The sequence below is a fragment of the Pelodiscus sinensis genome, chromosome 27 (assembly GCF_052426305.1).
Source record: "Pelodiscus sinensis isolate ZL-2025 chromosome 27, ASM5242630v1, whole genome shotgun sequence".
Classification (NCBI taxonomy): domain Eukaryota; kingdom Metazoa; phylum Chordata; order Testudines; family Trionychidae; genus Pelodiscus; species Pelodiscus sinensis.
The window spans coordinates 10,455,854-10,482,381 of NC_143078.1; the positions used below are offsets into that span (position 1 = coordinate 10,455,854).

At 52.6% G+C, this 26,528-nt stretch overlaps 1 protein-coding gene across 12 annotated transcripts in view; it reads left to right on the forward strand.

Annotated features, from left to right (window-relative positions):
• TFEB (transcription factor EB) overlaps positions 1-26,528 on the forward strand; it is a 92,167-nt gene that overhangs the window by 41,134 nt on the left and 24,505 nt on the right. For 5 of the 12 annotated variants that reach the window (XM_075910345.2, XM_075910343.2, XM_075910350.2 and 2 more), the window contains exons 2-9: positions 1,634-1,878; positions 1,982-2,236; positions 2,949-3,029; positions 4,676-4,805; positions 4,996-5,052; positions 6,189-6,264; positions 6,905-7,052; positions 9,778-19,322. In XM_075910345.2, coding sequence (XP_075766460.1) covers positions 1,684-1,878; positions 1,982-2,236; positions 2,949-3,029; positions 4,676-4,805; positions 4,996-5,052; positions 6,189-6,264; positions 6,905-7,052; positions 9,778-10,215 — 1,380 coding nt within the window. In that variant the 5' untranslated portion in view covers positions 1,634-1,683 and the 3' untranslated portion in view covers positions 10,216-19,322. Of the gene's footprint in view, positions 1-1,633; positions 1,879-1,981; positions 2,237-2,948; positions 3,030-4,675; positions 4,806-4,995; positions 5,053-6,188; positions 6,265-6,904; positions 7,053-9,777; positions 19,323-26,528 lie in introns of those variants that run through there. The other 7 variants (XM_075910347.2, XM_075910342.2, XM_075910348.2 and 4 more) reach the window with 3 other exon arrangements.

Genomic DNA, 26,528 nt, shown 5'->3' on the forward strand with positions numbered 1-26,528 from the left:
TGCCCCAATCAAGGGTATCGATTTCAACCTTCTGGGAGAAACCATCACACAACATCCAGTGAGCGCTGGGGTTTGGATTTCCACGCACTGCTGGCTTTCTTCACCCACCTGCTTTCTCTCCCGCCTGTCGGCTCTGCCTTCTGCCAGCTGGTTGACAGCAAGGCGGAGTGACTTTATCCTGAAAGAGCCTGGCCTGGGAGAACACGCCGGAGTCCAGGCCTGAACCAATCCTCTCCCAGAGCAGGGACAACAGCAAGTTCAAACACTGTGGGACTAGAGAGACGAAGGCCCAAGGTTGAAAAGAAACAGAGGGCCTGGCACTGAGGCTCTGTGCAGCTGCTCTACCCACAGGGTCCTCTGGTGCCTGGCACATCTGGAAATCAGGCCTTGCTTATCCGGAGGTGCTGGGGTATCGATCAGGACACCTCATTTTAGAGCCCTATTGTTGAAAGTCATGGCTGAATTTCCAATCCTGCTGCAGAAGATGGCCGCCTTAGAATAGAATGGTGTTCCATGGGGTGGTCAGCACTGGAAACAGAGGCGGTGCCGTTGGTCCCTTGGGAAAGAGGCTTGTGTCAGTGAAAGGGGAGTGAGTAGCATAGCCTAGTGGATAGAGCCCTGGACTGGGATTCAGGAGTTTTGGTTCTGTTTCCAGCTTTACCACTGGCAGGCCGGGTGAGATTGCCCAAAGTCTCGTCCTTGTCCCGTGCCTCAGTTTCCCCGTCGTTTCCACGGGGGCCGTGATACGGACGTCCTTTGTCAAGCGCTTTGAGCTCCTGTGATGAAACGCACCAGCAAAGAGCTGGGGATTATGATTTAGTCTGAGCGCCTTCGTTGGGTCATTCCAGAGCAGAGGCCAAAGGCCGGAAGATGATGCTTCTGGCCCCGAGTGGAGTGTTTGCTAAAGCCCCAGGATGTTACAGGCTGGAGGGCTGTTTTTGAAGCTGTGGGCGGCTTTTTTGTCTCTCTCTCTTTTTGGAGTCGGGCTTATTGCTGTGACTGGGGGAGCCCAGAGATCGTGGCCCCGTTCTGCTTGGTGGTGTTTGGGATTCAGCGCGTCTCTTCCTGACTTGGGGAGGGTTGTTAAAGAACTGACATCCTGCACTTCCGTTCCCTGCGCTACCCTGGGCTGCCTGTAGGTTGCTCAGCCTTTCTGTGCTGCAGGTCCCTAGGTATGAAGAGGGATAACGATCCTTCCCTTGCCTTGTGTGTTCAGATTGTAAACTCTTCTGGGCAGGCACAGAAGCTAACACCCTTTTAGTTAACCCTTGTAAGTACACTTTTCAGAACAATCCCCCAAGAAATAACAGGATGATGTTGTGTTAGTAGGACTAGTCTTGCGGTCCTTATTGAATGCTGTGGGGTTCTGATTTTGGCTGGGAAGTCGCTTGGCGGTGGATGCAGCTGCCAGAGAGAAATACTCTGTGTGGCCATGGGCAAACGCCTTTGTCGCCGTGTGCCTCAGTTTCCCCACCTATAAAATGGGGACCTTGCCATATGACACAGTTTGAGATGTTTGGCTGACAGGCATTACTCACAAGTAGAGCACTGCTATTAGAACCAAGCCCCGGGGGCTTGATTTAATCACACTGCCGCCTTTGCAACGGTCCAATCCATCCCCTTTCTCTGTCAGCAGTTCCTTCGTGCCTCAGGAGGAGCTGTGACCTGCCCCACACGTGTGCCATGGCGTCGCGCATCGGGCTGCGGATGCAGCTGATGAGGGAGCAAGCGCAGCAGGAGGAGCAGAGGGAGCGGATGCAGCAGCAGGCAGTGATGCATTACATGCATCAGCAGCAGATGCCGCTGGCCCCCACACCGGCCATCAACACCCCAGTCCAGTTCCAGTCCCCGCCGCCTGTGCCGGGAGAGGTCTTAAAGGTACCGTGCAGACTTGGTTGTTTCCTTCTCTCCTCGGGTGGGGAAGTCTAGGCCGCATGAAGAGCTCTAACGGTTTTCCCCTGGGGATGGGGCGGTCTTGTAGGTTCAGACGTACTTGGAGAACCCCACCACGTACCATCTGCAGAAGTCGCGGGACAAGAAGGTCCAGGAGTATCTCTCGGAAACCTACGGGAACAAGTTTGCTGCTCACATCAGCCCCATCCTGCACTCTCCGAAGCCTCCCCCGGCCGCCTCTCCAGGCGTCAGGCCCAGCCATGTCATGCCCTCTTCAGCCGGCAACAGCGCCCCCAACAGCCCCATGGCTATGCTCAACATCAGCTCCAACCCAGAGAGAGAGGTAAGGAACTGGCTGGGGTTCATAGAGCACTGGATGAATGGAGGAGAGGAAGGGAAGGCTTTAAAAATGGCACGTGATCAGGGTTTTTTCGGTCCTGGCTACTCTCAGCGGGCAGCGCTACACGGAGGAGAGTTGGGATTTCCCAGCGGGAGGCACTATGAGACATACCACCAGCTAGCACAGGGGAAGGCAATAATTTTTAGGGTGGGGCCACTTAGTGAATTTTGGTACATGGTTGTGGGGCGGGGCTTGGGATGGAAGGGGTGGGGCTGGGAACTAGCCTCCCCCCAGAATTGTCGGGGACTAGAGGCTTTGAATTAAAAACACAGCGAAGGGCTCGCATTGCCTGGCAGCTGTGCAGGGTTGTGGCTATTTAAAGGGCTCGCAGCTCCAGCCCCTGCCAGGGTAGCACTGTAACCATGAGCCATTTAAATAGGATTCTGCTGACTGAGTCACCACCTGGAAATTCAGTAGCACGGGCAGCAGGATATGAATAGAAAGTGGCCTGATGCAGTCTGCAGGCTGGGTCAAAGTGTTAGGCAGGCTGGATCCATCCCCTGGGCCGCATTTTGCCCAGCCCTGAGCTAGCTTTTCACAGACAAGGCATGACTTAGCATCAAAAAGCAATCCACTGACCCGAGGAAACCCTCAGCTGTCTCTTTGGTTTCACCCCTGGGCGTGTGTGCTATCCGAATGCCCCTTTCTCTTCCAGATAGATGAGGTCATTGATGACATCATGCGCCTGGACGATGTTTTGGGCTATATTAACCCAGAAATGCACATGCCCAATACCGTGAGTGTCTCTGATTTTCTGCCTTTTTATCTTGACTCTGGAGCAATGTTCCCTCTACGCTTTTCCATCCATGCGTGGAATAAATGTTGTCATATGCACCAAGGCATGTGCAGATGTGCACCACCAGTAGAAACACATGCTTCTGGCTCTGGGTACTGTGGGCACACTGCTGATAAGCTGGGCGGCATGTGAATCTCTCCTGGGCGCCTGCACAAGTGAGGGAGCGTTGAAGGGGAGGAGCCTGTATTTGAAACGCCCTGGCTAAGGCACAATTAGAATACGTGAGCTCTAAGGTTAGGGATGATGGAGCTTTTCCAACTGAAGGCTAGCTGCAGAGGGCCCTTCCAAGAGAGCGCGGACTATGCTACCCATACCCTCTGGGCCGGACCATCTGTTTCCTTCTCTTGGAGGCCGAGAGCCAGGGTAACCACTGTGCACTGGCATGGCCAAAGCATTGCTGCATTCGTGCATCAGCCACCAGGCCAGCCCCTTGGGTCTGTGGGGAGCAGAGCGTAACCAAGAGCAGCCACCGAGGTTGTTTTAACTCACCCTGGGCATCAGACAGGCTGGCCTCAAAATAGAGAGAGGCATGAAGCCACCTTTATACCCTCTCCCCTTGATTCCTGCACTGAGCAGAGCTGGGCTGAAACTGAGAATCTGCCCTGTCTGTCCAACTGTGGCGTCCCTGCATCGATTGCTGGTGAGGAGAGCCAAGGCCGCAGGCTGGGAGCGTGCTGCACACAGTCCGTATGTCCGCGCTGGCTCTTGCCTGGCCCGGCGCCTGGCATGCATTGTTGTGTGTACAAACGGCCTGAGCGCCTCTCCCCCAGCTCAGCCCCTGCTGCCGGAGTGATTATTATTGCAGAGTAAGTCAGCAACAATTGCTAGTCTGAGCTGGCTACAGGCTGAGCTAGAGACAGTAAACATGAGGTTGGCATTGCTGTGTGTGGCCTGGGGGAGGGGAAAGCTGTGCCGTGACTCCTGCTTTGAAACGAACCCCAAGGGGCTGGGAGAGCATCACAGATGCTGAGCCCAGAAGAGACCCTATTGATTGATCCTCTTGTCTGATGTCCTCTACGGCATCAGCCCTAGAATCTCTCCCAGCTGTTATCGCCACCGTCTCTTGAGCAAAAGCTAGAGCCTGATTTTTTTTTTTTTAAAGACTTCTGGGCTTGATTTAACCCAAAAAACCCAGATTGTGTTAAAGCATCGTGCAACTTCAGCAGGTTTGGAGGCATGAACCCCCAGTACAGGCTGCAACCACTTGAACTTTTGGGCTGACTGTGAGGATTGCAGGGTAGTGGTTAGAGTAGAGGAACTAGGGAGTTTGGGTTTCTGTTCTTGATTCAGCCTCTGTGTGTCCATGGGCAAGTCCCTTCACCTCGTGTAAAATAGGGGTAAGGGTACTTAACGGCCAGGGTGTGATGTCAGACCACATTTGTGCACATAGGGAAACTGAGGCAGGGAGTGGTGAAGTTACTCAACTGAGGTCCCATGGAGAGTCAGTGGCAGAGTTTCCAGTTCCATGCTCTTCATGCGGGCCCTTGTGATTGACTGGACAGCCAGACCTGAGCCAGCTTTCTAGCTCCCCGATCCCATTTCTCCCTCCTCCTGCTGGACGAGAACCACGCTCCCTTGTTTTTCAGCTTCCGATGTCCAGCAGTCACATGAATGTATATAGCGGTGACCCCCAGCTGACACCCTCCCTGGTGGCCGTCACCAGCAGCTCCTGCCCCGCCGACCTCGCTCAGAAGAGAGAACTGACAGGTAACACACGTGAGTTCTGACCGCAGCCCGTGGGAGCGTCGAGGGGCCAGATCTGGCCGGCACCAGGACTCACGCCGCTGATGGTGGGGTGTGGGTCAAACAGAACCCTGCCCACCTCAGAGGCTAAGTGATGCTGGTTTGCTACCGGGGGATTGTGACAATGGAGCTGTGGGGTGACCTTGTTGGTCTTTTCTTGCAGATGCTGAGAGCCGAGCCTTGGCTAAAGAGCGACAGAAAAAGGACAATCACAACCTGAGTGAGTGGCTGGTTGCTTCTAGCTGCATGGCTGGGTCTCCTGCCCTAGTCCCTTTCCCGAGCACACTCTGTATCACTGGTTTCCCTTTCCCTCTCCTGTCATCCCGCTCATCTCTCTGAACAGCCCATTCCCCCTAGCACCTCTTGCATGCGCCGTAGAGGGATCCACACAGTGTATCTGAGCAGGCTCCGTCTAAGCCAGTACCCTGGCCGACAGTGGCCAGTCCCGGATGCTTCAGTAGAAGGCGCAAGAAACCCCATTACTGTGATTATTTTATTTGTACTGTGGTAGTGCCTGAGTCAGGGCTGAGAGCTGGGTGGGCCTGGATGCGAAGTGGGTGGGCCATTGTGCCTGGGGGCTGTATAGACAGTTCTTGCCCCACAGGTCTGACAATAGCAGTAAGAGGAGACAGGCTCTTTTGGGCCGTTCTTGGGGAAACTTCTTCATAGCCCTTCTCAGGCCTTCACTAACTAGCTCGTGCCCTGAAGCATGAGGGTTTGTATCCCGTAGCTATTGCTGCCATGCCCAGTGTAACGCTCACGTCCCCTTCATCCATAGAAATGCGCCGTCCTTTATTGGAATAGTGCTAAGCTCGTGGACTCCAAGGCGTCCTATGCTAAATAGCATCCGAAATCTCTCCCCTCTAGCCTCCAGGCCCCCTTGTCATACCCAGAACCTCCTATGGCAACCCATGCTACCCTAAACCATCTCTCCAGTGTGGCCCTATGCCACCCCACCGTTCCTAACCCCCCCCGGCAAGCCACCCTCCTCTCTAAACTGCCCCTTGCTCGCTGAATGTTTTCCCACCTTTGCTGCCCTCCCTCCCCTTGCTGTGTGTCTGTGGAATCGATCACACATACACAGCAGTCCTCCAGAACTGAGGGATGCTTGTTTGGGTGACAGGGACAGGCCAACATCTGAATGAGTCTACAGGTCCCTTGTTCCAAAGCCCTGTGAGGAGAACAAGTGATGAGAATCTCTCTGGGGCACTTGGGGATTGCCCTAATCCAGGCTGGGGACAGTGGGGGCTGGGCGTGTGAACAGGCTGTTGAGTATGAAGGTTGGTTCCAAATTCCTAACCTGGGTCAATTTCCATCCCTCTCTCTTTCCCCCCTCCCCTCCTTCCCTTTCTTTAGTTGAGAGAAGACGAAGGTTTAACATCAATGATCGCATCAAAGAACTGGGAATGCTGATTCCAAAAGCCAATGATCTGTAAGTGGAGTAAGATCCCAGGTGGAGTTTCTGGTTGAGGGGCAGAGGGATTGTAAGGATGATCGAAGCAATATACCCCTGGGGGAATGAAACTTATTTGGTAGATCAGGCAAAAACTCCATAATGGCAACTGTTGAGTATTTGTCCCAGAGGAACAGTGGGAGTCTTGTTTAGCATGTAAAATTTGTCTGGACAAAGCACCTGAGAATTCACTACGGAAATCAAGTCTGCCTGGGCTAGGAGATGGACTAAGTGCAGGTGATTGTCTGCTGTTTCCTAGGAACAGGTTGTACCAGTGCTGAGTTAGGTTCTGTTTCACACATGGAGAATTTTCTTTTTCGTCTGATCTTCCAGCTAGGCAGTTGCTTTGATCCTGGCTGGTCGGGTGTCCATGTCTGTTCCCACATTGGATTCCCTAGGAGTCCGGTGCTTGGTGTTTTCAGAGATCTCACGAGGCTGGGCGTACTGGCCAGGACACTGCCATTCCTCACCTAGACGTGTCCGAGATGTTATTCAGGGCATTACATGGGCGGAGAGGCATTTCAGTGCAGTGCCCCTGCAGGATTTGTCCAGGCCGTGGAGCTAGTGAGAAGGCACTGACAGCGTAGACTGTAATGCCGTCTCCCATGCTGTACCCCAGGGATGTACGCTGGAACAAAGGGACGATCCTGAAGGCCTCGGTCGATTACATCAGGAGGATGCAGAAGGACCTGCAGAAGTCGAGGGATCTGGAGAATCACTCTCGGCGTCTGGAAATGACGAATAAGCAGTTACTGATCCGTATCCAGGTGAGTTCCCATATTCTCCCGTCTAACCCAGCCCGAGGATGCATTCGCTCTCTGAGGGTGTCTACACAGCACAGTTATTTCGATATAACATCAGTCCTACACAGCTATTCTGTTGTTTAAAAATAAATTCGAAATAATGGATGGCTTATTGCGACTTCAGTAAACCTCCTTCCACAAGGAAGAACGCCTCTTCCCAAATATCAGAGGAGTAGCCGTGTTAGTCTGAATCTGCAAAAGCGGCGAGGAGTCCTGTGGCACCTTATAGACTAACCGAAGTGTTGGAGCATAAGCATAAGCTTTCGTGGGCAAAGACCCACTTCTTCAGATGCATCTGACAAAGTGGGTCTTTGCCCACGAAAGCTTATGCTCCTACACTACAGTTAGTCTATAAGGTGCCACAGGACTCCTCGCCGCTCTTCCCAAATAGCTATTTCAAAATAGCCCTAGTGTGGATGCTCCACTGCTGCTATTTCGGAGTAGTTCCTCCCCAGGGCCATTTAGACTAATTACTCCCCAGTTCCTCCTGGGGCTCTAAATTGGGGTAGCACGTCTATATTAGGGGAGCCTGCCTTGGACTCATTTTGAGGCTTCCCTGTAGTATAGACGCGCTATTTCGAAATCGGCTATTTGGGAGTATTTCTTCCAGGATTGCTTATTTCCAAAAAAGTGTGCAGTGTAGATGTACCCATAGAGACCCTCGGCATGGCCGCAGGGCCACCTGGGTCCGTTGGCTTGGGGTCTCAGGGCTTGAGCTGTGTGCTTAAAATTGCAGTGTCAGTATGTAGGCCTGGGCTGGACTCCGGGCTCTGAAACCCCGTGCAGGAGAGGGCAGGCTGCCGCCTGACATACAGGGCTCTCTTTAGTCCCGGGAGCCTGACTGTAGGTTGAGATGCTGCTGTAGGTTTTTTTCCCTTGCAGACGTGCCCTAACACGCTGTGCCGGCCCGAGCCATTTTGGCACCCCGGGCCTGGGTGTGCGACGCCGCCCCCGGGCACACAGTGCATGCACTGCCCAGCCCGGCCTGGCTATCGCTGCTGGCGCGCAGCACCTGGCCATGCAGGGCCCCGCGGCTGTGGGGGGAAGGACGCTGCTGGTTGGCGCCGTGGGGATGGGGGGGCGGTGCTGCGGGAGCCGGGCGCGCGGCGCCTGATGGCCACTATAAGGGACACCGCGTGCCCCTTACAGCTGCCATCAGGTGCCCCCCATTGGTTGGCGCCCTGGGCAGCTGCCTGGCTTGCCCACCCCTTAGTCCGGCCCTGCTAACACGTCTTTTGGGGCTGAGATCTTGTCCCTGCCCCTTGGCAGAGGGTCTGGCCTGGATTCTGTTCTCCCTTCAGGCCGTGAAATCGGAGCCATTCACGCTGGCCTCCCCTGAGATACATTTCTGTCCCTTTGAGATGCTCCATGCACACGTTGAGCCAGAGCTGGTGAAGCCACTGGCTGGATGCCTGCTGACGCCATGGGGCTTTGCATCAGGCCCTGCGTAACACCGATCGCCCGGCTCATTTAGTGCAGCCTGCTCTGCCCACCCTGTTACTGGTGCGGGTGGTTCCCAGTGCCAGGAAGGGGGGTAACCTTGTACAGAGGCTGCTCTGGCGGGTCAGGCCCTTAGCTGGCAGCTGAGTGGTGCCTGCCAGCGATGGGGACTCGGCACAAGGAACACTGGTAGCTCACGGCATTGGCGTAGGAGCCAGGCTTGCTGTGTCCATGGCCTGTGCTTCCCAGGCTGTGGCCCTCGGGCTGATGCTTTCAAACCCGTTTGCTAATGGCGGGCTCCAGATCCGTCTCGGGGCCCCTGAATAGAGGTTTCCAAGGAGCTTTGGGGTGGGGGTGGGAAGCTCACTAGACCCACCGGTTTGAAAAGGTTGACCTAGGGTTTAGGCCACCCTGGTGCTTCCTGGGTGGGAATGCTGCCTCTCGCCTTAGTAGGGGACTTGACGTAGGGTAGCAAGCAGCCTGAGCCTGCAGTGTCTGCCTCACCTTACCCTTGGATCGCTGCCCACTGCGAAATAACCAGCTGGGCAGGGACTGGGGACGTACGCGTGTGTGCTGTTTTCTTCTTTGCCTCTTCCTTTGTCTCTCTTTCTTTCCCTGGGCGTCCCCTCCCACCTCTCCTCTCTCTCTCTCTCTGTAGTTTTCTGTCTTTCTCTTCTGCTGTCTCTCTTGGACTCTCTTCACCCCTCTCCCAAGGTCCCCAGTTGTCTGCCTTTTTCATCTGGCTTGGTCACCAGTTCAGTTCCTGCAGGGGGGCGTCTGAAGGGGCACAATGCGGCTCGAGGATTTGAAGGGAACCATGCTCAGTGGGAATGGGGTGGGGGGATGCTATTAGTGGGACTGATGGCCCTGGGTTTTATTTTCTATACTCCCAGCAGAGTGGGTGGTAGCCAGGCCCACGGAGGTCTTCAGACATCTTAAAGGGTCTTGATTTTCAGAGGGCAGGTGCTCTCAGCCCTGTCTGAACACCAGGCTCCTTCAAGGTGTCTCAGAATCATTAGTCGCTCCGGACATTCTTAGTCCGCAGCACCTGCACCGGGGCTTGGCGAGTGTGCCCCGTGGTCCTTAATGTGACGATGGCGCCGTTCACCCTGCCAGATGGTGTCAGTTCAGGCCTCCGGCTGGGAGAGGGTTCCCCACAGATCAGTCAGTGGGGCAAGGCCCTCTCGGCTCCCTCCTGCCTCCCTGTGGCGACTTTGGTGACTCCTGGCTTGTGTGCTCTGTCCTACAGGAGCTGGAGAGACAGGCCCACCTCCACGGCCTGCCAGCCTCCTCGCCCTCCGGCGTGAACGTGGCAGAACTAGTTCAGCAGGTCGTGAAGCAAGAAATGAGCAGAGAGGACGGGTCTATGGAGCCGCACCAGCCCCAGCTGCCTGCAGATCCAGAGACGCAGCAGCCGCTGCCTCTGCCGCCGCCGTCTCCCTACCAACTGGACTTTTCCCACAGCCTGAGCTTTGACGATGGCTCCGGAGGCTTCCACGACCACCTGGACCCCAGCCACAATGTCTCTTTCCCCTCCTTATCCAAGAAGGAGCTGGACTTGATGCTGATGGAGGACACCATGTTACCTATGGCTTCTGACCCCTTGTTCTCCGCCATGTCCCCCGAGGCCTCCAAGGCCAGCAGTCGGAGGAGCAGCTTCAGCATGGAAGACGCTGACATGGTGTGACGAGGAGCCGCTCGCAGGCTGGGGGAGGGGACGAGGGGGGAGGCTTGTCTGGGAAGACGCACATCCCACCCCGGCCCAAGAGGACCCCCACCTGCACTTGAGCCTACCTAGAAATACATTGCTCTATGCAAGCGTTGTCACAGTCACTGGGGAAGTCGGACCCTTGTTGCTACAACTTGATCTGCAAACTTTCTTGCTTTGCCATTAACTGAGCAGGGTTCCCTGGCTTGCCACGGCCTTGAAATTGACCATAGGTTTGCAGCCCAGCTGCCTTGCCTTTCAGCTAAGCGTCCCACAGGCAACATGCAGCGCAGGACTGGAAGCCAGTCTGTCAGGTCTGAGCAGGAGCCTTCAAGGTCAAGTCTCAGCGGAGGCTAGCAGAGGGCTTCTCGCACATTGCTCCTTGTGGCATACGTGCGTCCAGCCAAGCTTCACCACGGGAACCCATGTTCCCTCCAAGTCTTCCCAAGCCCCGGTGCTATCACCCTGAGGGTGCCAGCGGAGGCTGCCTGGTGCCATGTTCCTACCTGTGCTTCCCCTTCCCTTTTCAGACAGGGATACGCAGCTTTCCTGAGGGTGAGTGGGATGTCCCTGGCAGCAGGGTGTAGGGAAGGTGTGTTTCTGAAGGCTTGTTCGGTAAAGAGGCTGGAGGAAGAGTCATCCGAACAAGTTCCTTAGAGACACAAGAGGGACGTTTTCAAAGCCCGGAGCAGCAGTGGGAAGCAAGTGCCTTGTTGATTTGTCACGGGGATTTGCAACAGCACTGGCTTTGGGAGTGGACGCGTTCAGGCCCACTCAACGGCTGCCCCTTGAGCGATGGGACCGAGTCTCCAACTGCGGAAGTGGGTTCACACCCCTCGAAAGCATAGAAGGTTGGGACGCCCCGTCTCTGCTTCCTCTCAGTCCGTGTGGTGGCCTCCTGAAACTTCCAGGTGGTATTTGGTCAAAACCATCTGGCTTGGAATTAATCCCGCACTGACGTTTCCGGACACCAGCTTCTGGCTTTGCACCTGCACTTACTGGTGCTGGCCATTTTGCACTATTAAGCACTTGGGTGGCATTTTCAAATGCACCTAGTGGTGTGTTCACGATGCAGCTGGGAGTAGGCGGACAGGAGACCGAGGGTGAAAAATGGAGACGGGGAGGGGAGGTAGGCACTTGTATGAAGCCAAAACCCCAAATATTGGGTGTGTCCTTATCAAATCAGGCCATCTGCCCACCCTTGCTGTGAGCGAGACGTGTGCTAGTGGGGCTCACGCTACCAGGCGGAGAACAGTCCTATGGTTGCTTCACGAGCCAGGGGTGGAGGTGGGCAGCTGGCTTGCAGTGCTGCCTGTGCGGTGCCCTTCATACTGCATTTTTAGCGCGCTACCTGGAGTAGCGTGATTGTCTGCCGGAGCTGGGAAGTGCCACTCCCACCTGCACCCTCGCTGTACCCTGAGTGACGTGTGACTGCATCTGAACCTGGGGACAGACATGTTGGGAACCTCCCCGACGAGCCACCCCTGGAAAGGGGGTTTGCATGCACCTCTCTAGGCTGAAACCACCAAGTTGGGGCCCTCGCGCCCTGCATCTCCAGTGCCTGAACCTAGCAAACCAAGCTCATGCAAGGCACCTTAAATAACGGATTCCATAACATGTATTGGGCCAAATCCAGGCAGCCTTTGAGTGCCCTGTGCTCCCAATGAAATAAATGAAAGACCTGACTGAGCTGTTTCTTTCTCAGTCTTCACTCAGGCAAAACAGCCGTTGGGGCGAGTGGAAAGTTTCGCTTGCGTGAGGGGCCTCTGGATTTGGCTCAGCGTGTTCAGTGTCATCACTAACATGTGGAAGATGGCCCTGGAAAGTCACGTCATCTGGATCCAAATGCTTTCTGGTGAAATGTCCGTGGGAGGGGAATTCTTCTGCTATGAAAGAGCATAAAACCCAGCCGGGTGGAGGACCTGGGGGAAGTGATGTGGGGACGGGGGGCATGGAAGGTGAATCTGAGCTTTCATGCTCAGTGAGCTTGGCTCTGGGGAGAAGATCACCAAGGACTCGGCTCTCCGTCCGCACTGAGGAGCTCTGTAACACAGTCAGCATTGTAGGGAAACTAGTGATCTAAATGTGGGTGCTCCTCTGACCCAGGTTCCCTTCTCCTGAGGGCTTGATCCCAGAATACCCCCCTGACAAGAAACTGCCAGGGACTGTTAACAACAACTCTCTTCCCTCCCACAAGATGGGGGCTTCAACTTCCTGTGTCTTCATGTTCAGGTTGGGCTCTCTCTCACTGGGTCTGGTATCCTAGAAACTGTGGAAATTAGCCCTGCCAAGCTCCAAAGGAAACATCAAGGACTTATCCTGTTCAGGGAAAAGGCTTTTCTGTGTCCTTACTGTGGCTCTCTGTCTCCCCCGCCTCTTCTCCCCTTCCCCCAGGTGCTTCCATGTCCACTTCCATGGTTGTGGCAACACAAGCCGTGTTCTCGCTGATTGGAAGTGGAGGATATCTCTTTCTATCCCTGACCGAAACAAGGTTTGGTCCATTAAGAGAATGGAATTGGAGACTCCTTCAAAAGTGACTGGGACTGGTTCCTGACTCCATTTGCATCGTCGTCATTCTGAGCAGAGGCTCTTCAGGCAGGAGGCAGATCGGTCTTTATGCCATGTCTTTCGGATCCTTGACGTAGCCCCGTGTCTGGGCCCATGCGCAGAGACCAGGTTAGCAGGGTAGTCACCCTGGAGTGAAGCAGGAAGATGATTGTAGGCTGGTGGTAATTGCCCGAATCTTAGCTAAGGCTCTTTGACTTCTCAGAGCCAATCCTCCCTTCCCCCGATATCCTCAGATAATTTTTGGCCTAACAAGCCAAACTGCTGAAGAGTTTCTTTGCACAGCTCTGTAGCTGCATCGTTTCCTGCCGTCTTAGTGCTGTTGATGTCAGCACAGCCACGAGGGGAGTTGGGATGGGAGAGGGGGAATAACTTTTATTTAAAAGAAAACACAACAGTATTTTATAGTAAGACCGTAAGGGGGAGATAGGGGGACCTTATACTTCAGTAACTGCCTTAATCTGTGCACGAAGGTGTGTTTGGGGCCATTACTGGAGTAACGTGATCCCAATCCTCAAAGTTCAGGCGTGCTCGGATCCAGGCTTTCTAGTTCGGGCCCCGTGTCCAAACCTGCTCGCACACAGAGCCCCCTTGACTTCACACCCTGGTGTTAGGTGCTGAGCCCGGACTTATCGCGCAAAGGAAAACTCAGCCTGCCGACTCCCTGAGCAGAAAAGAGCTTGTGAACTGAGCCACGGGTGCTGAGTGGGCGCAGCTCTGGGGCAAGCGTAGGTCTGTGATGGGAGGCAGATGATCTCTGGGACATTGGTGTCTCCCAAGCTGACAGAGGTAGGAAATGACTTTGGCATATGATAACAAAGAAAGTGAGTGAGAGAGAGAATGTGAAAGCGGGGAGAACAGCACCTCTTTTACCTCTCGAGATGAGCAGTGCCCAGCCCCTGGCAGTCAGGAGAGTCCATGCAGAGCAGGGGGAAGGGACATCCCTCGCTTAGGGTCCCTTGCCAGTGTACTTGTGATCTGGTAGCAAGCGAGGGAATGACTAGCCACTGCCTGAGGCTGCAGTCCAGCAAGGGCAGCTCTTGCAGACTCCGCGGCGTCAATGCAAAGTTTCTCAGCAGGCCAGCGGACTGAATTTTCCCCGGCTCTGTCAGTGAGTGGGGCCAGCCGGATGAGCCATAGGAGTGTCCCTTGTGCCATGTTGAACCAAGGTGCTTGACTCTGAGTGCCATTGCTACGTGCCTATGAACAGGAGTAACCCTGCAGAGCAGGGCCTGTGGAACCCTATAGACCAGTGTTTCTTAAACTTTTTAAGAGGGAGGAACACCAAACAATATTTTTTTTTTATGAGGAACACCAAGGATTTTTTTGTTGGGGGGGGTGAGGGGCGGAGAGAAAGGTGGTCATTTTGAACTCTGTTCTCCGCGGCACACCTCAGACTGCCTCCGGAACACAGTTTAAGAAACACAGCTATAGACCTTTAAGTGCCTATGAATGCCCTGTGGCCATCCTCCAGCACAGCCATTGTAGACTCCTTTACGTAACACAAGCCCTGTACACACTTGACCCCTCACCCGGAGAGTCTTGTGGACGTCTCCTAAGTGCCGGCGGGATGGCAGCATGCATCGTCTGCAGCAGACCCTATAGAACCCTACAGATCCACGTTAAGTGCCTATGGATGCGCTGCCTGTCTTCAGAGTCCTGCACATGTAGACCTGTAGGCTAAAATCCAACCAGTACTGGGACAGATGCACAATCAGAGATTTCTGGTGTCTAGGACGAGTTGATGAAGTGAGTGAGGGTAAGGTTCCAGGTGTGTGTGTGTGTGGGGGGGGGGGGGGGGGTGAAGCAGGAAGAGCCATGCCCGATGGGATGAGTCATTCTTGGATATCTTGATGGAGCCATAGCCTGAGAGGAATGTCTTTAAGTGCTTTGTTACTCAGTGAAGAGAGTCCCTTAGAAAGGAAAATAAACTGGCTTGAATCCAAAGCTGGCTCTGAACCCACAGCAGGTTGATTCTGTGTTTATAACTGTGCACTATCCGCGGCATGCTTCGGCAGACACAGGATGCGGTGTATCGTGTGCGTTCGGCCGTGTGCTTGAGTGGCTTCAGGACATGGTATGTACTAGGGATGGGCCCACGTGTGACCTTCACTTAAGATGTCAGCTTGAATCACTCGATTTTTTTTTTTTTTTTTTTTTGGCCTTGAGGTCTGAAACGACGGCATGCCTTGACGCTTCCTCTCTGTGGGTAGCTGGGACAGGAAGTGATGTATCTAGTGAAATGATTTCCCCAGTGTGTTGCAGCATCTGCAATCTGACCGAAGCCAAGATTTATGTGGAGAGATCAGATTTCTGATATGAGGTCCCCCCACCTTCCCCAGGCTCAGAAAAGCATGTGAATTTGCTTGGAAGCCTTTTGGCGCTGTATTTTCAGACCGCGCTAGGCACCTCGCCTTCTTTAAAATGCCTTGAGTTGGGTACCCAAAATCACTAGTCACTTGGGAACATCTTAGCCAGAGACTTCTTGAAGTGCTCCTCCTCACTGGTATATACCATTGTGCAGCATGCTTCGTGGACTGAGAGTCGCAGTGTGTGCTGTATGCAGAATGGAGTCGGTGTCTGTCTGATGCAGCATATAACTGCGCTCGTCTCATGGTGATGGGATGGAGAACGTGCCACACCATTATCCACCACTCCAGCCAGGGTGAGACGTGGGTGCTTGCCATGCCATGAGAGAACAGTCGTGGGTTTTTTTTTATCTCTTCTTTTTTTGTGTTTGTTTTTTAATGCACTGTGCTCTGATTAAAAAATTTTACTACTGTTTTATAAATAAATGTACAAAAGAATGAACTGGAATGGGAAAAATCATTAAAATATATTTATTTACAGCCTATCCATGTGTCGGGGTTTATTTGTGTGGGGTGAAGTGATCCTACGCTTTTCCACAGTGGCTGTCATTCCAGAGATCCCAAAGCAGCTTATGAAAGCAAATCAGTATCACATATCCTCATTTTACAGAGGGGGAAATAAAGGTACGGAGCAGGGATGGGACTAGTCCAAGGTCACATGGGCTGGCATTTTCAGAAGGCCTCCTCTCCCATAATCAGGGACTGCTTTTTCTGGGCAGTTCTGGTCACCAGATTTGGGGTCAGGAAGGAATTTCTCCCCCAAGTCAGATTAGCAGGAAGTGGGTTTTTCACCTTGCCCTATGGCATGGGGTGTGATCGGTCTGCTGGGATCACATGGACATGTTTCACTGTGGCAGTTCCCTGCCTTTGCTGGGGTCTTAGGCATTGCAGACACTTGGTCTCTTGTCTCTGTTTGTTGCACCTGACAGCTGGCTCCTGAGAAATAAAATACTCTTGTTTATCTGAAGGCATTGGGCTCATCATAGGGGCATTAAGGGTTAACCTGAATGGCCTGGAATGTGTTGGAGGGTCAGACTAAATAATCTGGCCTTTAAACTCTGCAGTACTCTGAAACTAGTGAGGTGCCCGTGGTTTTTGGACGAGCCCTGTGCATGTTGGGTGTTGAGTTACTGAAAATGTGACCGGGTCACAAAAGGGGAGCTACAGGGGCTAAAAATCTGGTTTTTCATTGGGTGTCCAAACGAGATCTGAGCTCTGCTGCCAGCCCGCCCCACAATGAGTCAGGGAATCCTAAAATATCAGAGCTGGAAGACGCCTCGGGAGGTCACTTAGTCCGATCCCGTGCTCGAAGGAAGAAGTTCTGAGCCCCTGCCAGCCTGGGATTGTGCTTGAATGCTGACCGCCGTCAGCCACTGGTACTTTTGAATTCAATCTGCTTGGGATCATCTCCTTCAGTTTGGCCTTCAAATGCTTTTTTACACACATCCGCTCCCGCACATGTGTCTTCTCTAAGGATAATGCAGTTTTGGTGCACTCCTACAACCCTGACATCCAAATATGCCTGGTGGTAGAGAAGTGTGTGTCCAAATCCATCACCCAGGACAAATTTTCCAGGGTGTAATTTTTGCCTCTTGAGGCTGGGAAAGCCAGATCCTTTTTTATACAGGTGCACGATTACTTTGGCATTTGAAGCACAGTGCACTTGTGACTTTGGGGCACAAGATGGTGCTGTTGCCACAGCTGTTCCAGAGCTTTGTAGGGCTCTGCAGATTTTGGTTTTGAAGCTGGAGCTTACTAGCCTTCTGTGAAGAAGTCAGAGAGAGGAACTGGGAAGAAAATTATTTTCCTTCGTCGTGGGTGCTCAGTGGTGACACTCAGCAGTCCTTTAAAGATGCACCAAAACACGTGACATTTTGGGGACAGGCAGATTATTGTGACTTATTTTTAAATGGTGTAGAATGTTGTTTGCAGCGGAGTTGGAACGGTGTGGGTCCCAGGATGATAGAGACGCGATGCGAGGTGGGTGAGTTGATCTCTCTTTATTGGACCAACTTCTGCTGGAGAAAGAGAGGAAAGTTTTCACGCCACACAGACCAAACTCAACCCTCTGGAGAGGCAGGTCAGGGCTAGTATACCCAGTGTGCAGAGGAGAAACAGAGACATGGACATTCTGAATTCCCCCAACGCACCCAGGGCATCAGCAGCAGGGGCATTTGTCCCATGTCTGAGGCTAGTATCCTAACCACACTGCCATTCTCCCTCTAGTTGCTTATGTAGCACTTTCTAACACACATAGCAGGGGCTGTGTGGTGTTGGCTGCCATCCATCCCCAGTGCACCAGTTCGGGATGATCTGTGCTCTGGGGTGAACGGGAGAGGGGAAGGAGAAGTCAAAGTGTAAATGGAGAAAGGAACCATGATCCATGGTGCATTCAGAATCAGGCAAAGTGAATATGATGACAGGTGGAACTCGGTTCTACGGCATATTGTGCACCCCTCTGGGTAATCGACACGTGCCATCCTCTGTCCCTGCTGAGAACATAAGAGCAGCCATACTGGGTCAGACCAAAGGTCCATCCAGCTCAGCGTCCTGTCTTCCAACGCCACGTGCCCCAAGAGAATGAACAGAATACGGAATCAAGTGATTCCTCCCTTGTCACCCATTTCCAGCTTCTGACCAACAGAGGCTAAGAACAGCATCCGGGGTGATGTAGGCAGAGCCCGAATCAGTGGTCTGTGGCGAGCCTTCCAGAAATGAAGAGATGAAGGTCATCCTCTCTCTACCTAAAGCACTTGAAGTAGCTGTTGAGCAAAGGACCCTTTCTAAGGTCAGGAGGCAGGGAGTGATCTGGGAGGGAAGTGTGGGCCCCTCCCTTTGTCCTTGCTGTAATTGGCTCCGTCACAGGGACTGGAATCCTAGAGGCAGCTCTCAGTCTGAGCATTGGGGTGCAGTGCACAGCTCCCTAATACACTGAGGGGTCCTCCTGCAGTGTTGTCAGGTGTCCCGGCATGGTGGGGGTGTCTGAGAATTCAGGATAAAGGGGGGGAGACAGCGATGCCAATTTTTCCCTTGAGCCCCTCGGGCTGTGTCTACCCTGCGAGCTAGCCGTGCGCTTCTCCGCTGCGGCTCACGGGAGCTTGAAATACCTCATTTTTATGCCTGCCTGTGGAAGGGAATGTGGTTGAGTGGACAGCTGGCTGACCAGGACCTCAGGACCTCCGTGTTTGATTTCTGGCTCTTCTGCTGAATGACCTTGGGCAAATCATTTGCCCAGCTGTGTGCCTCAGTTTGCCCCACCTGTAAAATGGGGCTAGTGATGGTGACCTCCTTTGTCAAGGGTTTTTCACTTTACTGATGGGATGTGTTATGGAAGAGCTGGGCAGAACTTTGAGGGGTTACAGCAGAGGGGTTGGGAGTCAGGGCCCCGGGTGCAGCACCAGGCTGGCGTGGTCTCACCGTTACAGTGAGGGGCTGGCTAGCAGTCAGGGCGTGTGGGTTCTCTGCCTGGCCGTGGCACTGCGTGACGCTGGGCCAGTGAATGCGACCAGCGGTTTTGGTACAGGGTAGCTAACGGTAGGCCTCCGAACCAATGGCCTGCTTTTCAGAGGCGCTGGGCACGAATGGCTCTCATCCGTGGGAGACGAGCTGAAGATCCGATTCTGGCTGGTTCATGGGTGTGTGAAACCCAGCTTGGGGTAGAAAAGCTTTGCCTAAAGCAAAAGTGTGTCCCCAGCCCCTCCAAGTCTCCCTCCCACCAGCCAGCCATTCACATTGGGCCCATTTTTACATCCCCCCCCCCCGGGGGGGGGCTGTGTGCCTGGGCCCAGTAACCATGGTGACACCTTGCAGCTGCAGGCCTCTGATTAGCAGTCCAGCTGGCTAATTAAACCCTCTGGGAAGGTGGGTGCCTGTCTCTCAAACGAGCCGGATCCTACCTGAGGAGTTAGTCTGCACAGAGAGCTGCCTTCCCCTCTCTGAGGAGCAGGTATTTTTTAGCCGTGGGCAGGGGCACAGAGTTCAAATTTGTCTCTCCCCAAGCAGGGGGTAAACCCCCACCCAGCCACCTCCCTTCAGTCAGGCTCCCTTAAACCTCCTGAAGCTCCTCAAGATTCAAGAGTCTCCACCGAATTGACCCAGCTCCCAGGACTGTGACCTAGGGGAACTGGCTTTGCAGCTGGGGAACCCCCCCCCCCCCCCAAAAAAAAAAACCAGGCTGCCGGAGATGAGATAAAGCAGGCTCCTTCTGATCAGGTGATGTGATCGCCCTAAAGTCCTCAAGAGGGGTTCTGAGCTGGGCGGTGGTTTCACCCTGTTCCAATGAGGGGGACTGTTTTTTTACACAATTTTAGATAGGGGGGCAGCTGTCACGTGCTCTAAAAGTGGGTGGGCTGTAAGCCCATCGCTAGGTGGAGGGAAGGGGGGACGCTAATGTATTGGATCTTTTTCTCAAGGCCTTTTGGTTAAAATGGAGAGCAATGCACCTCTAGTTACGTGACTAGATGCCTAAACAGGGAGAAGGGCTTGCGGATGTATTCGGCCTTTTCCATATTTCTACTTGAAATTTTCAAAAGTGCCTAAGTGATTTAGGGGCTGAAGGGTTTGTCTGTGCGGTGCGGATTCTGGGGGTTGATTTCTCCACTGCTCTAACTGTCCCATGTAGACCTTGCTGGTGTGAACTCAAAGACGTTGACGTAGTCCCCTTTCAAACAGCACGGTGGTAACACACACACAAAGTACCTCGTTGTTTGCTCCCGTAGGGTCTAAGCCAGATAGCATGCACCACAAAACTTGCAGACCCCCAGCCTGGACTGTGGTGTTGCCTCAAAGCCCTAAATCTCAATGAGGAGGTGAGTTCCTCAATCACTTTTGAAACTGGAATTAGGCTGCTAAATCACTTCATTGCTTTTGCAAAAGTTACCCCCTGGTTTTTGAGATGGGAACATAAGAACATAAGAACAGCCGTACTGGGTCAGATCAAAGGTCCATCTAGCCCAGTAGCCTGTCTGCTGACAGTGACCAGCACCAGGTGCCCCAGAGAGGGTGGACCGAAGACAATGATCAAGCGATTTGTCTCCTGCCATCCCTCTCCAGCCTCTGACAAACAGAGGCCAGGGACACCATTTCTATCCCCTGGCTAATAGCCTTTTATGGACCTAACCTCCATAAAATTGTCCAGCTTCTCTTTAAACTCTGTTATAGTCCTAGCCTTCACAGCCTCCTCTGGCAAGGAGTTCCACAGGTTGACTACATGCTGTGTGAAGAAGAACTTTCTTTTATTAGTTTTAACCCTGCTACCCATTAACTTCATTTGGCATCCTCTAGTTCTTCTATTATGGGAACTAATAAATAACTTTTCTTTATTCGCCCTCTCCACACCACAATGAGAGATGGAGGATGATCCAGGCTTTAGGGCTCTGGTTAGGAACTCAATGCAGGTACAATTGCTTGTTCTGCTAAAGACTTGGTGTGGGACTTAGGGAACAGAGCGTAAATTGCCTATTTATAAAATGGGGATAACTTTTCCTGGGTGCACTGAGAGCCAAATCCATTTAAAATGGTGAGCCACTCAGATACTGCAGTAAAGGTGGCAGCTAAGCACCTAAAGGAGACAGGAACCATTTTATCCCACAAATCAAACCCGAATCAAATCCCTCACTAGCAACCTGCTGCCCCACACAGTCAAGGGGCCAAGCATGTACTCACCAAAACTCCTCACATGTCTAAAGCGTCATGCAACTGAGTTCTTTGCCAGTGAAGTACTTCGGGAAAAACGGTACTTCTGTACGCTCGTACGGAGCTGCAGTGTTTTTGTCCATCGCCTGTGAAAAGTTCCGGCTGGGGCTCGACTCTCCACAGATGATTGAATTTAAAAAGTAAAAAATTAAAAAGGATACCTTAAAATAGACTTCCGGGATGGAAAAATCACAGCGGCTAATCTTGGAAACTTTGTTAAAAGAAGGAGGGGGAGAGGAGAGAGAAAGTAGTTTCAGATGCTTAAAAAAAAAAAACCCTGATTTGATTTATCTGGGGAGTGTGAACACTAAATAGAGAACAACGCCTGAAGTGTGAATTATTTCCTATATTAACACAGAGAAAAACTGATAGCCTTTTCATGTCAAGAGAATAGCGAGGAAGGGAGGGAGGGGGTGAATGACATTGTTCAATCTCTGGGTTTGCTCACTCTTTATCAGGCTGAGATCAAAATTTATTCCCAGGATGAGGCCTGCGGCCCGGCTGAGGCCCTAGAGATTTTTAAGGGCCTAATTAAGAAAACAGGATGAAAATGGCGAAATAAGAGGGCAATTTACTTCTTGCAGAATAGGGAGATCAAATCAACTTATGAGCAATTAATGTGCACAAGGAGAGAATAAAGGGATGCCGGGAGATGGTAGAGGGCCTCATTTTAATGACATGCTCTGGTGTTGGCATAGAGGATTACTCTGAAGGTCAGATGTAGATTGAAACGACCTTGCAGATTCTTCACCCTCCTTCCAATTAATAGAACCAACTCAGAAATGCAAAAGACCCTGGCTTGGAGCATTGCCATCCCTTTACATTCAGACGGGGAGGGAGGGAAGAGAGGACGAAAGGGGGTTTCCTTCAGTTAAACAACAGCTGCCAAAGATGGGGAACGGGGGCAGGCAGGAGAGAAGGGCTCTTAATTACAGCATACGAACCATCCAAAGGAAAAAAAATCGGTGTCAAGGCTCCGGCTTAAGATATAAAAAGGCAGGAGAGTGCTAGCTGGACTTGCAATTCTTAACAACTCCCCTGGAGGGCTAGCAGCATGCGTGTTGTGCGCAGGATAGGAGTCATGTTGCTGTTCTCTTCCCTGGGGGGAGGGAGGCACAGGAAGCAGTGCTGTCCGAGCGTGCGAGAGAGCTTTCAGTCAGATCTACAGTCGTGCCTGTACCTGGTGCCAGCACTTTGCACCGGTGCAAAGTGTATGTGAATATCACAATGGCCACTTTTTGCACAAAGGGTAGGGCAATGGCCAATAAGGCTCCTTGATCCTGCCCGATGGCGTATTTTCAGGAGAGTTGCCAGATAGTTTAAAAAAAATACCAGACAAAAATTTGTCAAGCAAAAAAAACCCCCAAAACCCCACAACACCAGGGAGAAATGTGGTCACGGACCCTTTAATTGCCATGTGTCCCAAGCGGGCTTCCATCAGGCCGGGGACAAAAGAAAAACTTCTTTAGTTAGAAAATACTGGACATTTATATGTCCAGTATTTTCTCAATTTGTTTACCGGATACGAAGTCCAAACACTGGACTGTCTGGTTCAATACTGGACACCTGGCAACCCTAATTTCCAGCAGTGTAAAGTAGTAGAGTGTGGGTGCTCTGATTTGAGTTTTTACCCCTATTGGGCACGGGGGTAAATGCCAGTGCAAGGCACCGGGCTGGGGACATATGTGGTTTGAATGATGTTAACCCTTTCTCCCTTGTGTTTTGTCACATTGAAGTGAAGGGAGTGGCTACAGTTCAGTAATGGATAGAAAGAGAACGGGGCCCAAACCCCGGATCGACACGTTGGGGAAATGGATGCTTAGCTCTGACTCTGATACTTGTCACCTTGCTGCTTGGACGCATGTCACTGCCCCTTGGTCGCTCAGAGCCTTTGGACGACGAGGGACAGAGTCTCGAAAGAACCCGCCTAGGCGTGTGAGTAACAGGTCAGTTTCCACAGAGTGAAGCAGCATCCTGAGGCTGCCACGGAGAGCACTGGGAAATCCACGCTGCCACGTCCTCGCGGAGGGCAGTGGAAGCAGTTGCGATACTGAGCCGGCAGTGACAGGAAAGACACACGTGTTGATGCTTTCTTGGCCCCTTGTGCTGGGCAGTGGTGCACGGGGGCAGCTTCTTGCTAAGGACAGACACCAGGTGGTCTGGGCTTTGTGAAAGAGCCTTCTGGTCTGTGGGTCAATGGGAATTGAATGTGTGGCCCCAGGGTTTCACACTGCATGTGGACCTTACATTAAGGAATTTTGAGCCCCGGCCCCACCCTGAGGTTTCCCCTTCTGCCCAGCGGTATGGAGAACTAAATTCAGCCAATCATATCGCAGACTTCCCGGAACCTTCCCAAAACATGGCCGTGACAGCAATGTTTCCTCCAATCTTTTCCATCCATGGGTGGATTTTTTTCCCACCCATGTGCGGAATAAATGTTTTATGTGCACCAAGGTATGTGCGCCACCAGTGTAAACACAAAACCTAGTGTGGGCACTCTGCTAATCAGCTGGGCAGCATTGACGTCTCTCCTGAGTGGCTGCACATATCGTGCTTCAAGAGAACACTGCGTCCTACCCTTTGGTTCCTGGTGCAGTATGGGAAAACAGGACTGTCCAGTCCCACGTGACATGCCACGGCTGAAATTAGAGCCCTGTTGTGCTATATGGTGTGTGTGTGTGTGTGTGTGTGTGTGTGTGTGTGTGTGTGTGTGTGTGCGCGCGCACACACACACACACACACACACACACACACACACACACACACACACACACACACACACACACAGAGTTCCTGCCTTGGAAAGACATAAAGTCTACATTGACAAAGGGTGGGAGAGGAAACTGAGGCACAATGGGGAAGTGACTTACCTGAGGTCACCTAATAGGTCACTGAGAGACCCAGGAATAGCCCCCATCTTTTGAGTCTCCCTGGCCAGCGTGCCATCCCCTGAATGCGGACTTTGGTTCTGTTTATAAAGTCAAACCCCTAAGCAGGTTGGATCCAGTTTAGCAATGTGTGTGTGTGTTGAGGGAGTTCAGAGAAGTGATTCTGGTTTTGGCTCCTCTCTAGATGGGACAGAGATTCACTGAACTGCTTAATTCCCACGAGCCATCTCTGTGGTGCCTTTGCCTGGGGCAGTGAAGAATCCAAGCCGGGAAAGCTTAATGGCCTTCATGTACTGGCAGGCACTGCATGCTGCGTGTAGCTACATAGGAGCCCAATGTTCAGCAAGGAGTGAGTCATTCTCATAAGGAGCAAGCTGTAAATACCTTGAGAGAGATTAATTCGATGACTGTGTATGGCATCTGTGGCCACTCGGTGAGTCCGACTGAGACCACACGCATGCCTCTCTCCGTCCCTTGGCGGAAACACCAGTGACTTGATTTACAGATCAGCTTGATTAGTATGACTCTTGGGGAAATTAGCATGGTCTGGAGAGATTCAAATCTTGCTCTGCCCTGGGGAGGTCAGTGCAGGCAATGTGAGGCATCAGCCTTTCTCATGTGCAATGCACAAGTCCCGGCAAAAAGGCAGGGAAGGAAGCAAGAGGATGCAGACCGAGTTACCTATTGCTTTGCTCTGACCTCGGTCCGGAGAAGGGGTCTGCTCCCTTTCGGCTGGGGACTGCCTGGAGAGGAGCGGGGAACCACGTGCTGATGGCAAACCCGTCTCTTAGAAACAACAGCACGCGGGGCTGGAAAACTGCATGGGACAGGAGTGGCCACAAGGGAGAGCCAGATGGTTACGGGAAAAATTGGCTGGAGGCTTTGAGCCTGGATTCATAGCATCATAGCACACTAGAACTGGAAGAAACCTTGAGAGTTTCCAGTCCCCTGCCCTCATGGACGGGCCCAGCGCCATCTATAACATCCTCAGTTACTTGGTTTGTGTGCCTGGGTCAGGGAGGTAGTGGCGGGGGATGGAGGGTGCATAAAGGTGCCTTTTGTGCTCCTCATGTTTTAGGGTGATGCAAGGTTTTGCTTGACCCTGGTATAAATTAGAGCAGCCCAAAGGCGGCGCTAATCTGTGCCCCAAGCCAGTGCTGAGGCCTCGGAAGCAAAGAATCGTCATAGTGCAATACCCTGGAGGCACTTACACAGTCTCCGCATGGGCCAATAAAAACCTCTGTTGCAGGGGGAATTCTCAATGGATGTTTCCACTGAGATCGCTTTGTAGATGCGGGTTTTATTGTGTCTAAGAATCAGACCCCTCTTGTGAGCCAGCTGTTCAGGGAAGTGTTGAATGGGAGAGACAGGGGTCCTGTTCCCTGAGGGGAGATGACTGGTTGTGCAGGTGTTTCCCATTGTTCTGTAAGAGCTAGCTTCTCCGTTGCCAGAGATCGAGGGACTGAAACTTGGCAAAGGTCACCAATGAAATGAGTTTCCCGGGCTCAGCCTGAGCTCCTTGAGGCTGTTTCTCCAGATCACAGTAACACCCTGCCGTGAGGGCAGGGGACTGGACTCGATGACCTCTCGAGGTCCCTTCCAGTTCAAGTGTTCTGATTAACGCAGAGGGGGGCTGCAGATCAGGGTGGTGATACAGCCTGAAAACTTTACAGAATACGAGATCTGGAATGATGGGCTCAGCTGAAAGATACCACAGTGGTACCCAGAGAGATGAGGCGGGAAATCTGGAATCACGGCTGACTGGCGCAAGCCAGAATTGGCAGAGCTGAAGAGGGGCACAGAGCTAGAATAGCAGAGGTGTTTAGATTTGGACTGATGTGCAGTGATTGATTGTGCATGAGAGGAAACGGACACAGCTCCTACCTGCTACAGAGAGCATAGGCAAGTGGTTGGAGGAAAGGCGAGGAGTCATTTCTATTCCCAGCTTTGCCACTGGCTCGCTGAGAGACCTGGGGCAAGTTACTCGAAGGCTCCGTGACTTGGTTTCCCTCCCTGTAGAATGAGACTATTTGTGCTTGTCTTGAAGGGCAGTTGGGAGACTTTTTGTTAACAACATCTTTGGCCAACCTCTTTCCAGCTGGGAAACATGTTATGTGATATCGCACCCACCACCATATGGAAGGGGTCATGATGAAGGCAGCAGAAGAGAGCAGGACACAGAGTAGAGAGGGGCAACCGAGGCTAGTGAGGGGGCTTCATGAGATGCCCTCCTCCATCTCAGTGGGCCACAAGATTGTTGTAACCAAGGTGTTCTCCTGGGATCGGGCCATGTTGCTCACTGCACTGGCGTAGCTAGAATTTGTGGGGGGTGCCGACTGAACCATAGCAGCACTGTGATTGGACGCAAAAGGGAGCACATGGCTCTCACAATGCTGTGTGCAGTCAGCACGCACCTCACTTCATGTGCCCTGGCTTTATGTGCGTGTCACTTGAGTAACACCGGTGGGGAAAAAACGACACAGATGGAAACCAGCAGAATCTGGCAACCCTGCATGTGGGCAACAATAAACAAAATGTCTTGTGGGCCACTCGTAGGAACCCACTGGGCCGCATGCCGTAGAGCAGTGTTTCCCAATTGGTGCTCCGGGGAACCCTGGGGATCCATGAAGCGAAAGCAAGGGTTCCGTGAAGAATCGGCACTCCCTGGCCCCCCTGTTAAAGAGACAGAGCCATGGCAGAGGGCTTTTTTTTTTTTTTTGCTCAACAAAACACGGCAGGGGCCTTTTTTTTAAGGCAACTCTAGGGGTTCCGTGGC